The 12,384-nt window shown below is 43.0% G+C and overlaps 1 protein-coding gene across 3 annotated transcripts in view; it reads right to left on the bottom strand.

Annotated features, from left to right (window-relative positions):
* Positions 1-579: 579 nt before the first annotated feature.
* Positions 580-12,384, bottom strand: part of LOC117270314 (bromo adjacent homology domain-containing 1 protein) — a 64,346-nt gene continuing 52,541 nt past the window's right edge. For all 3 annotated transcript variants that reach the window (XM_078173665.1, XM_033647838.2, XM_078173664.1), the window contains exons 3-7: positions 11,857-12,215; positions 11,419-11,578; positions 11,199-11,278; positions 9,303-9,394; positions 580-7,890 (exon numbers count right to left, since the gene is read on the bottom strand). In XM_078173665.1, the coding sequence (XP_078029791.1) occupies positions 7,701-7,890; positions 9,303-9,394; positions 11,199-11,278; positions 11,419-11,578; positions 11,857-12,215 (881 nt within the window). In that variant the 3' untranslated portion in view covers positions 580-7,700. The remainder of the gene's footprint in view (positions 7,891-9,302; positions 9,395-11,198; positions 11,279-11,418; positions 11,579-11,856; positions 12,216-12,384) is intronic.

Consider the following 12,384-nt stretch of genomic DNA (forward strand, 5'->3'; position numbering starts at 1 on the left):
CATCACATGTTTTTAACTAACAGTGAAGGTTCAGGACAGTCTAACAGCAGTCTGGTGCACCTGAGAGGCTTCTGAGGTCAAAGTGTGCAGCTAGTTATATTATTATGAGACACTAATCGTCTGTTCTGGCTGCTTTAACTCTGTGTAACAGACACCAAGGACCTGTGGTGTGTGTGTGTGTGGGTGTGTGGGACATTCCTAATGCCCTGAGGCCTGAACAGGGATAAAGGCCAAAGACAGATAATGACTGCTGGCTGAGGACGTGTTGGGAAACACGGGAGAGGGACAGGAGAAGGTTGAAACTTGCCTCCTGCTGTATCTTAATTAACAGATGATCATGCACTGTGTGTCATTTAGCGCCTAAATAAAAAGGTCACAGAGGGTTTGACCCTGACCTGCACACGCTGTCTCACTGCTGACCTCCTGTGGAGACTGTGCAGAACAACAGTTGCTGGTTGGAGGAACTTTACAAACTTCCTACTGGTCACATGCAGTGAGAGCAGCTTCCCTTTTACACAGTATAATGTCATGTAGGACAGGAGGAACAACACGGCTCGTAATAAAGATCCACACACAGAATTTTCACAAAGGACTTAAAATTTATAAATATTCTTTCAATGGAACATTAAATCATTAGGGATGTTATATAATTCTTCCAAAAAATCCAAGAGATTTTCAGAGAGCATGACAAAGTGACAATAATCTGATACACACGTTGCTTCTCTACTCCAAAAATATCTAGACTTTTTTTTACTGTATATCCCCTGTTTTTTTCCAAATATATCAAAATATATGTTGACAATAAGCATCAATACGAACCACACAGAAAGCAGAATCTCACGGGCTGGTCGGGTGCTTTTGTTTTTGAACTAATGGAGCGAACACACTTCCTGTGTGGCATCAGTAAAGGTCACTCAGTGTTTGACCCCCACACCACCGTGGACACCCTATTCGTACACACACTCCTCCCCAGTGCTGGCCATGCCTGGTTGTCATGGCAACAAAAGATGCAACTGTGTCCATGCAAAGCTGCTAGGAAATTAAGTCACATAAATAATAACATACAATCTAGTCCATGCTATTCTGCAGGGCTGGCCAGCACTTGGGAGGATGACTCATGGCAGCTTCCCTTTACTGAGCGCTCTCCATCTCCTTTTTTTCCAGGAAGCTCCTGCATCACTCTCAGTAGCCAAAAGATAAGGATGCAAGGAAAGAGGACAAGGAGAGGAAGCCGCTGAGCAGCTTTGGGATGTGGCCATGAGACTGTTCTGCACACATAGGATTCCTGCCCTCTAGGGGACGAACACCGTCAATGCACATCTGGGAGAAAGGCAACGGTGGCCAGCTGAGTGAGATGGTGGGAGAAGCTGTTCAGCAAATCCTCAATTTGACCGACCCATGCATCATATTAAAATTCCTAAATTTCCTCTCAGGCGACTGTAAAACATTGAACCTTTAATGACTCAAATAAGGGACTGTACGAAAATTACTACACATAAATATAAGTATTGTCTTTGCACCGTCCCTCGGTTTAAAAAAAACTGCAATACCTTCCATTTAATATTTAAAAAATAACCCATTTATGGCAAACAAACTAAGGCGCCAACTATTTTGGTGCTGACAGATGTGAGCGCTGCAGAATTAATTAAAAAAAATTACGATTCTGGAGTGAGAAAATGTTGAAACACCCTCCACTGCTTTCCCAGCAAATATAGACAACCCTCCCTTAAAGGGCATCTTCAGTATTTTTCAACCTGGAACCCTATTTTCCTAAATTTTTCTGTCAAAGTAACTAATGGAAGCAAAAATATTTAAAAACTGTACAGTATTACGCAAGAGGGCTGCAGCTCGCAGTGTGAAACAGGCTGCAATGTTATGTCAATGGGCAATTGTGCACCGTCAATTTTTGTCCATCTGCAGTGTGTGTTTTTGCCACTGACAGGCTCAGACTTTTATTGTATCTGTCTGACAACATTATGGAAAGGATCCCGACAGAGATAGGCCTTTTTTCAAAGAGTAAGATCCTATTTGTTTAACCAGAAACAGCCCTGAAATTTCTCTCGCCAAACCCACCAGACTCCATTTAAAAAAAACAGTAATTTTATAATCGTACAACACAATTCATTCAAAGTGGTCAAAAACAATTTTAAGCTCATAATAACCGTCTTGGTTTGTTCTTCCAACGTTCCAGCAACCACCATCTCTGGTTTGGTTGAAATAAAACCTCAATTCATCCATTCAGTTGTAAGAATATGCTGCCTCTATCCAAGCTTAAATTACAGGTTATTTAAATGGAGTCTGGTGACAGCGACTTCGGGGCTGTTTCTGGTTAAACAAAATTAATCTATCTTTAACAAAAAGGTCTATCTCTGTAGGGATCCTTTCCATAATGTCGTCAGACACTTGAAATAACAATCTGAGTCTGTCAGTTGCAAAAACAAGCACTTTTGGTTAACTGGCAGTGTGAACATGTCCCAAGTGGTTCCCTTGCAGCCCTCTTGCTCAATACTGGACCGATTTCAAAAACTGTTGTTCCCATTAGTCACTTACACACATAAACATTGGAAAATAAGGTCCAGGTTAAAAAATACTGAAGCTACCCTTTTAACAAAAATCGCATCTTTTCTCACCATCCCATCCTCAATAATTTTCGTACAGTCCCTAATTCCTTACTGAAAACCCTCTGTAATATTGGGCTAAATTTAGAGAAGGGAAACTGGTCTTAGATCAGCGCCTGAGGGGATCTTCTACCTGGAGCCCAGAGGACGTCCCGTCCTGTCTCAGGTGTTCTGTCTCTGTCTCTCCCCTAATAGGACGAATCAATAAAAGCTCAGGTGACCATGTTGCCGCGGCATTCTCCCAAACGTCACACTTAAGGTCAGTCAGGTTAGGCAGGAGAGCAGGAAGTCGTCTCTTCACACAGGTCAGATCTGGGAATCAAATCTGCCTGCGATCCGCGAGCCACTTCTGCGCTCCCGTCTGCCAGGGTGTGCTTTGGTCTGGTCTCCACCCCCTGACAACGAAATGATATTAACTAAACAACATTTACATCTCTGTCAACAAACCGCCACTCAACCATTTAATTTCTAAACTTATAAGTTACAAATAAACAGAAATTCATTTCTATCCTGGAGCACAAAGAAACAGGATATAGTTAATCAATTAGACACAGTATTTCCAAATAAGTTAAATCGAAATCTTAATATATCGTATTGTTTACTCCATTTAAATATTTTTTTTTCTTACTTTAAATATAATTATTACAGATCTTGCAAAAATACTACACTGTGCATTGGCTGTCTGTTTGTTTAAAGAGTGCCCGGTGCTTCCTGGATTCAGATATGTACACTTCATTAGAAATCGCCTGGAAGGGAGTGTCTCATTATCTACAACCTCAGGTCATGTGACGGCATCGAGTCCGTTCAATCTCCTCTTTCTTTCATTTGGTCAAATCTCAATTAATGCTGTGATGACTTTAAACTGATTTGAAATGAAATAAAAATGCATATTCCTTTTCTTGATTTGTTCAAGTTCATTTTTCCAAAAATAGTAAGTCTAAAAATATATTGCATATGCCATCTTAGGAAATCGACATAATAAAATATTCTTAATAAGGAGAAATTGTAAAGTAGGAGAATATATATATTACCTCTTTGAAGAATCTGGGCGATAATAGAAATTAAAAACAAAAAAAACAACCCAATCATCAGGATTCGATTTTGTTTTGGGTTCGGAGTCGTGCTGCTCAAATAGAGTAAAAGTCAAAGATGGCTTCAGGGTGAAAACTTTGATCCAATGTTGAAGAACAGGGCATTTGCAGTGTAGGAAAGCAATCGGGTACTCTTTATGTTTTTAAAGGTACACACACTCCGACGCTACTCGTTTTCTGAGCGACAGTAAAACACTTGCAGGTTAAAAGGCAATGAAAGAGTGTGGTCTGACATCCACCACCACTCAATTAAGTATCGAACACCCTCCCACGCATTCCCACCCCCCGTCAATCCAAATACACGTCTAACATGGTGCTACGTCCGCACAGCGCGTCAGGCCTCCGTCCAGATGCCTTTTGCAATCTAAATCACATTAACAGTGTGGATACATACATATATATATATACTGTATATTTATATAAGTATGTCAGAGCTGATTCAGAAATCAAATGGAATGACTCTAGTAATATATATATACTGTATATATTCCATGGGACTCAACAGGTTGTGCATCGGGTAACATGGCGAACACGCTGGCCGACTCCTCTACAGGTGAAAGAATAGAAATATACAGTTTGCACTGACAAAAAGCAGCCATGACATCCTCACTGTTTCCTTCTCTACAAAACACACACACTCACATAAATGACACACACAGTATGCCCCCCCCCCTCCCCTCCCGGTAAGATATTAGTAGCTGGAACACACACACAAAAAAAAAGGTGAACACATTTGTTGTAATTAAGGAATGGATTAGTGCAATATAATAAAGGGAACGAGGGCAGAAGTGCTGACAATGAGGAGGAGTGCGAGGGAGGAGACGAGGACTCTGGCTTGTGTGACATCCTTTGGTTTATCTTCAGGGGGAGGAGGGAGGAGGAGGAGGGAGGAGGAGGGAAATAATTGGTGTGGATGTAGAATTAGAGCAGGTAGAATGGACATTTCCGCAACACGAGCAGCTAGAGCACAGCAGGTCAATGACATGAGATGTGCACTGTGTATTTAACGAGTTTAGAGCTGCAACAATGACTCAACGATTATACGATCATTTCTGTCACTTCTTAAAGGGACAGTTCACCACAAAATGATCATTTGTAATTACTCACCCTGTGTTGCGTTGAATTCCTGAAGATAACTTTGTTTTCTTCACATGCCTCAACTGTGAATGAAGACTCCAAAAAAGAAGAAAATTCTTGATGAACTGAAGCAAATGGGGGCCACATATCATAATACTCTGTAACAAGCTCACATAACGTGCAGTATAATCCAAGTCTCATTTATCCAGTTGTATGCTCGTTACTTTCCTATCCCATGTATTTTCGCTTCCACATAAACAATCACAAGCAGAGTTCAAATGCACGCCCATGTTCAGGTGCACTACTCGAATGCTGAAGTGTTTGAAATCAGTGGTTCCCACCTGGTCCAGCTATGGGGTCCAGATTTGCTTGGCCATGTTGCCGAGCTAGTTTGCTGTCTCTGCGAAGTAGCTGTCTGTCAGTCACTCACTCGACAGCAGCAAAGAGCACTTTCAAATAAAATCTCTGTGCTGGAAATTCACTGCACTTAAAAATAAAGTATGTTTTTTACAAACTTTTGGACCATGACCCAACAGGTGGGAACGACTGTTTTAAATAGTAAGCCTTTAGCAAAAGTTTCATTAGATTTCTCTTAAAATGATCCCATCATAATCTATTATTTCCCCTCATTTTAATTCAATTTTTCATGATAGTTAAACATATTTAATAACATTTAATTTCCACTCATTAGTTTTCATTTTTAATAATTAGAATACAGAACAACCTTACAGATTATGCATTTATAACTAGAGAGTAATAACATGAACGGAGACATCGACCATGCAGAGACATTTCAGACAATCAGCTGCCGAAACATTGTGCAATGGTCTGTAGCGGGTTATTTAAAGTTACAGTAGATCCGTGTTGGTGTTCTGACCTGACCTGTAAAAATGATGAATGGCCTTCAAAGATAAAAAAAAAATTGTTAAAAAAATTCAGTCAATGATGGAAAATATTTAGTTAACGTGACGTCTAGTTTGGGAAGAACTGAACATATGACTTGGATTATACTGCACAAGTTGTGAGAGTTTGTATGTTGGATGTTTTGACCCCTATGACTTCAATTCATCAAGAATTTTCTGTTTTTGGATTCTTCGTTAATCAAGAATGCATGTGATAAAAACAAAGTTTTCTTCACAAATTCAAAGTAACACGGATTGAGTAATTTAGGGGGATATATCGGCAGAAACGTGGACCCCTATGACTTCAATTAGTTAATCATTTTCTCTGTTTTTGGATTCTTCGTTCACCATGAATGCATGTGAGGAACATAATGTTTGCTTCATGAATTAAATAAAACACGGGGTAAGTAACTGATATACAAATGATCATTTTTGGGTGAACTGCCCCTTTAAAGCAAAAAATGTCAAACTTTTCTCGGTCCTAGCTTGTCAAATGTGAGGATTTGATGCTTTTCTCTGTCATAAATGTCAGATATCTGAATATATTTGACTGTTGGACTGCTGGTTGAACAAAACAAGGTCAAGAAGCCATCTTAGGCTGTGGGAAACTATTCTGTGACACATAATTGCCAAAAGTAGTAATTGATGATGAAAACAATCATGCGCTGCAGCCTTAAACCGATGCATTTTGTCCAGTGTTCATGTCGCAGCTGTCAGTCAGTCTTTCTCTTGGGATTACAGTACATCTGTTCTACCACTCCCCCAGTTGTGTGTGGTGAGACTAGCTGCCTGAAGCTCTACCTGCAAGTCATAAGGCAAGTCACAGGGAACAGGAAAGGTGAAAGAATGAGGGAAAACAAACAGAAAATGACAAACGATGGCCCTCGTCTTAATAACCTTCACAGGGCTCCTCAGTAACAGCTTTCTCTGTTGGACCGTTAGAAGAGCCTCTCTAGAGCTGGGCATCTTCCAGCCAGGACTGTGGCTGAGATGAAAGTTTGAAAATACAGTGGGGCTTTTGTCTAATGTGCGTTTTTACTAATAGAATCAATTTTATTTTTAGCGTCCTGACCCAAAGTAACAGAAGCCCTGCTCTAGAGTCAAGTTTGGTGAGGGGAGGTCTGTCTCACAGACCCCCTTCAGGTACAGTATTTTAGTTTGCGCAGAGCATCACTCGAGATGAAAATGTTTCTGTCAGTGTCAGTGTGCTGTGGCACACAGGAGAGAGGATGGGCAAAGGGAGCACCGCTTCCTCTAAAGCTGCTTGTTTGGTTTGATTGCCTGAAAGCCTCCTAAAAAACCATCACACATTTATCCATTTAACCACACTGACAACACTCGCTCTCCCACTCTCGCTTTCACGCGCACAAAACACACACACGACTGAGACAAACTCAAATCAGGAGAAATAAGACGACACTCTCCATTAGCTGCTCCTTCACCCCGGCTGGTTGAACACCGTTAACATCGAGCTGACAGCGCAGGCTTGTGTTCCCCCGGAAGCACCTTAGCACCGGACCATTCCTGAGCCATTGGCTTACAAATGGAACAAACATGATTGTTGTGCTAAGATGCTCTGGGGGAAACACGGTCCTGACAGTAGCCCAGTTCAGCCTGGTGTTCAGCATTCCTGGCAGGCGAGGGGAGGGGGGACACACACAAGCCTCCGTGTCACCTCACACTGTTGTCGAAGCTGAAAAATCCAAGCTGATGAATGAATGCTCCCGTCCTCACTCTTCCAAACCAGGAAATATTGGTGCTCTGACTGACGTGGATTCATCTGTCGCATTGTGACCCCTCTGTAGTCAACTAAAGGGATCTGTGCTTCATAATGTGTCACTTTTTGCTTCATCTGTCCCTCCTCGAAACCAGCCCATCATCCCCCTTCCCTCTTATCGTGAGCGTCCCCAGCAGAAAAGACAGGGGTGTTCAGTCCTTCAGCAGCCCCCGCCCTGTCCAGGAGGGGGAGCTATGTTATGATTAATTCACGGGAGCCACACCCCTTCTACCCTCTACTGCAGGTTCTTCAGGATGCGTCCGTAACGGAAGTCGTAGACGTGCCGGCAGAGATACACCAGCTCGGGGTCGACGTCTGTGGGCACACAGCGGTGGGAAGGGGGGGCGAAGTCGGGGCGGCAGGGCACCATGCTGGCGCTGCCAGGTGGGGCACCTTCGGCACGCCGCTTCACCAAGGCACAAAATCTAAAAAGAAAAAGAAAATACAGTCAGCACAATTTCAAGATGGACACCCAAGATAAGGGTCACCAATTCATATTTGACTCTCCTGAGTTGTTCCTGAGTTATGGCGTTGAATAATGGCCAGAAAAGTGCATTTGCATAACATTATTATGTCACAGTGACCTCTGACCTTGACCTCACTTCATTCTTTTATTCTGTTAAGACATTTGTGTGAATTTTTTGTCATAAACAGCATATGAATTCTGGAGTTACGGCCAAAAACACCAGCAAAGTCTTACCAGTTCATCCTTGATTCACAATGGATGTTTGTGCTAAATTTGAAGAAATTCCCTCAAGGCATTTCTTGATATGTCACTTTCACATGAACGGGACTGATGCAAGGTCACAGTGACCTTGACCTTTGACCACCCAAATCTAATCACTTCATCCTTAAGCCCAAGTGTTAAGTTTGTGCCAAATTTGAGGAAATTCCCCCGAGGCGTGCTTGAGATACTGTGTTCACTAGAATGAGATGGACACATGGTCACAGTTACCTTGACCTTTGACCATCAAAATCTAACCTGTTCATCATTGAGTCCAACTGGACATTTGTGCCAAATTTAAAAAGGAAAAAAAAAACCTCCCTCAAGGCTTTATTGAGATATTGTGTCCATGAGAGTAACACGAATGCAAGGTCACAGTGACTTTGACCTTTGACCACTAAAATCTTATCAGTTTATCGTTGAACTCAACAAGTAGACGTTTGTGCCAAATTTGAAGAAAGGCATTCTTGAGATATTACATTCACAAAAATGAGACAGACAACTTGAGCTAAATTTAAGGAAATTCCCTCAAGGCATTCCTGAGGTATCACATCCATGAGAATGAGACTGATGCAAGGTCACAGTGACCTTGACCTTTGACCACCAAACTTTAATCCGTTCATCCTTGAGTCCAAGTGATCGTTTGTGCCAAATTTGAAAATATTCCCTCAAGTCATTCTTGAGATATCACCTTGTATGAGAATGGGAAGGACAGAGGTGGCACTCTCAGTTTGTACTATCTGCAGAGAGATCAGGCACGAGTCACATATATCTTCCTGCTGCTGCACCTTTATTTGAAAATAATGAGCAACTGAACACGAACAGATATTTGCAAATGATGTTTAGCAAATGTTTGTGGCCCAGTGTTCCCTCGAATTCATTAACAGTTGCAGTGTCACCGATGTGCGATGGGAAAGTCAGAAAAACAGGCTTCCACATTTCGCAGAAGCCGAGGTGTTAATTAAAAGGAACATCTCCAAACCCTTTAAAAAGACTTTCTGCTAACGTCTAATGCTGGGGTGTATTCCTGTTTGTGTGTGTGTGTGTGTGTGTGTGTGTGTGTGTGTGTGTGTGTTTGTGTGTGTGTGTGTGTGTGTGTGTGTGTGTACTCACCTACAGTACTGGGCTAGTGGGAGAACGTAGCATCTGTCTTCTATGCAGGCCACACTATTTTCATCCTGATGCCGAGAGGCGAAAATCTCATTCTGAAACCAACAGTGGGTGTACAATGTCACATCAACACAAGTGTGTCCGATAGTGTTGGCTGAGGGCTGAAGAAATGACAACACTTTTCAACTGTGAGCACAGAGGAGGCTGTAATTGTTCATGTGCAGTAGGACTGTGCCTCTGTGTTTCCCATTCCGCGTGCCGCCACAAACACACTCACACAAAAACACCCTGCCCTTCTCAACACAGGCTGTAAACATCCGTTGTGAATAGAAACATGAGTGGTGTTTCACTTTCTAACCGTGAAATCGCTGCTCTCCCTTTTTCTTTGTTTGTGCACGACTGAGGTGGCACGGATATCATCTGGCTCCAAAGTGGTGCCCAACTTCCAACAGTCTGAGGGCTGCTGAGGTAAGATAATGAGGTCTGCAGGAGCACTGACTGTTTGTCCACCTCCTCCTCGCACACTGTTTTCTACACTATGTATAATCACTTACTTATTAAGGATGTGTGCAATTGGTTGACTAGTCCTTGACTTAAATGTTGCTACTCACGCTAGTTGGCACCAGAAATACTAGTCTGTTAAACTTACTATTAAGATTAGAGTTATGGCATTGAATAATGGCCAGAAAAGTGCTTTTGCAGAACATTATAATGTCACAGAACCCTTTGACCTTAACCTCACTTCATTATTTCAATCTGTTAGATATTTGTGTGAAAGTTTGTCATTAACAGCATATGAAGTCTTGAGTTATGGCCGAAAAACCCACCAAAGTCTAATCAGTTAATCCTTGATTCAAAATGGATGTTTGCGCCAAATTTGAAGAAATTCCCTCAAGGCGTTCTTTAGATATTGTGTTCACAAGAATGAGACAGACACAAGGTCATAGCTACCTTGACCTTTGACCATCAAAATCTTATCTGTTCATTGTTCAAGTGGGCGTTTGTGCCAAATGTGAAGAAAGCCCTTCTTGAGATATTGCGTTCACAAGAATGAGACAGAGTCTAGGTCACAGTGACCTTCGACCATCAAAGCTTGACCTTTGCCCACCAAAATCTAATCAGTTTATCACTGAGTTCAAGTGGGCCTTTGTGCCAAACCTGAAGGTGGACCGGCGGCTCTAAACATCAACAGCTCTCCCTCATGTACTCACACACGCTCTTCAGCTTGTCCCTATTGGAGAGTGTTCTTTGGTCTCTAGTAGAACCTTTTATAAACCTTCCACCTGGAACCTTCTATGGTGTAATTGGTCTACAACGAACCTCCCTGGAAGACTACTCAGCCACCTTTCCACCTTCTAAGGGTGCTACCAAGAACCCAACCAGGTGGTTCTACCAAGAATTCTTCTATATTCAGGTTTCATCCAGAGGAGCGTTCGGAAATACTCATTTTGAGTACCAGAGCATGCTCTGGCACTAACTGGACTGTTCCTACGTTCAGCGCTGTTGAAATGTACCATTGGTTAGCCAGAACACCGCACTCTCAGGGTAACAGAGCGCTGAGCAGCATGACTGTGTAATTAACTTAACCCTTTCTTCAAAAAATGGTTCTTCACAGGCAAATGGTTCTGGGTAGAACCTCAGTCAATCAGGAAGAACCCTTCGAGAACTGTGTAGGCTGAACGAGAAAGGTGCTTAGGCATGTCGTTAGTTTGGTGCACGGGAGGTTCTGAGAAACCTGGACGAATGTATGTGTTTACAGTACAATACACTAATTAAATAATTGTATGTTCATTAAAATAGTTTTATAATGAAACACATCTCCACATCACACACTCATTTACCTCATTATTTGTTTTTAATAGGGGACACACAGTTTGCTGTCACTAAATGAAGCCTCACCTCACAGTGTGTGCTGGGATCTCGGCCTCCCTGTGTGTGCTCAGGTCGGTAGTACCAGAAAAGACTCATCATCAGCTCTCCTGAGGGAGGAAATTGAGACACACACACACACACACACACACACACACACGGAGAGGTACAGGTAAACAATCTTGGCCATATGTCCCTTCGTCCACCCTCCCTATCAATCCATTATCTCCCCCTTCCTCGCCTCCTTTACCTGTTTTGGGGTCCTCCCACAGCGCTGATATCTTAGCAACATATGGGAGGGATTTCTTCCTGGGGCCCGATCGTAGCAGCACAGTGTCTCTGACGTGTATCACTTCACCGTCCCTCTCCACTCCTTCATAACACTGCCGCAGGGCCGTCTCATCCTCTCCCTGAGACAGACACATGCACGCATACGCACAGCGACAAGGACAGATATAATTCTCATTATAAAGACAAAAAGGAAATCTGTCACACGAGGAGTGTGTGGTCAAAACACAATTATCTTTTCCCCCATGAGCTGTTTTTCTGTTTTGGTTCTTTCTGCGAGGCAGCTGTGTGGATGCTACAGTTTCTACGAGCAGAGCGTTATCAGATAGTGGAGTACAAGAGGAAAGACGAGAAGCTCTCTGATCTCCTGCTCATCTTCACACACTCAAAAACAACCTACCGCAATGAAGACCTCCCTCTCCGTGGGCATTCCAACAGGCCGCCAGCCGTTGGTGGCACGTCTGCGAGTCACTCTCTTCTGTTTGGTGCCGCTGAGGCTTGGCAGGGCTGACGACTGTTTCTGGGGCAGCCGTGTGCGGCCCATGGACAGGGAGCCGTTGGAGGGCTCGTTGCTCTGCGGGCATTCTGTGGCCAGCTTTAACCTGGCCTGGGGCTGGTCTCGCCCCGACAGGGGGGTCAGCAGGTGGGGTTTGGTCTGGGTGGACGTGGGCACGCTGGATAGAGGGCAACTGGAGATGGGTAGGGATGGGGGAACCAGGAGGGATGGGCTGTGGTCACCCTGAGGGGAGGAGTAGCCCTCTGGAAGAGTAAAGAGGGACAGTAACACTTTTAAATATCACAGTAGTAGTATCACATAGTAGTATCACGATACCGCAGCGAAAATGAGGCAGATGTGTCTTTTGTCATTTGTAAAAAGATAAATCACTTTTCTATAATACATCAATGATATTTCAATGGAATAAATTAC

Source organism: Epinephelus lanceolatus, chromosome 13 (assembly GCF_041903045.1).
Source record: "Epinephelus lanceolatus isolate andai-2023 chromosome 13, ASM4190304v1, whole genome shotgun sequence".
NCBI lineage: Eukaryota > Metazoa > Chordata > Actinopteri > Perciformes > Serranidae > Epinephelus > Epinephelus lanceolatus.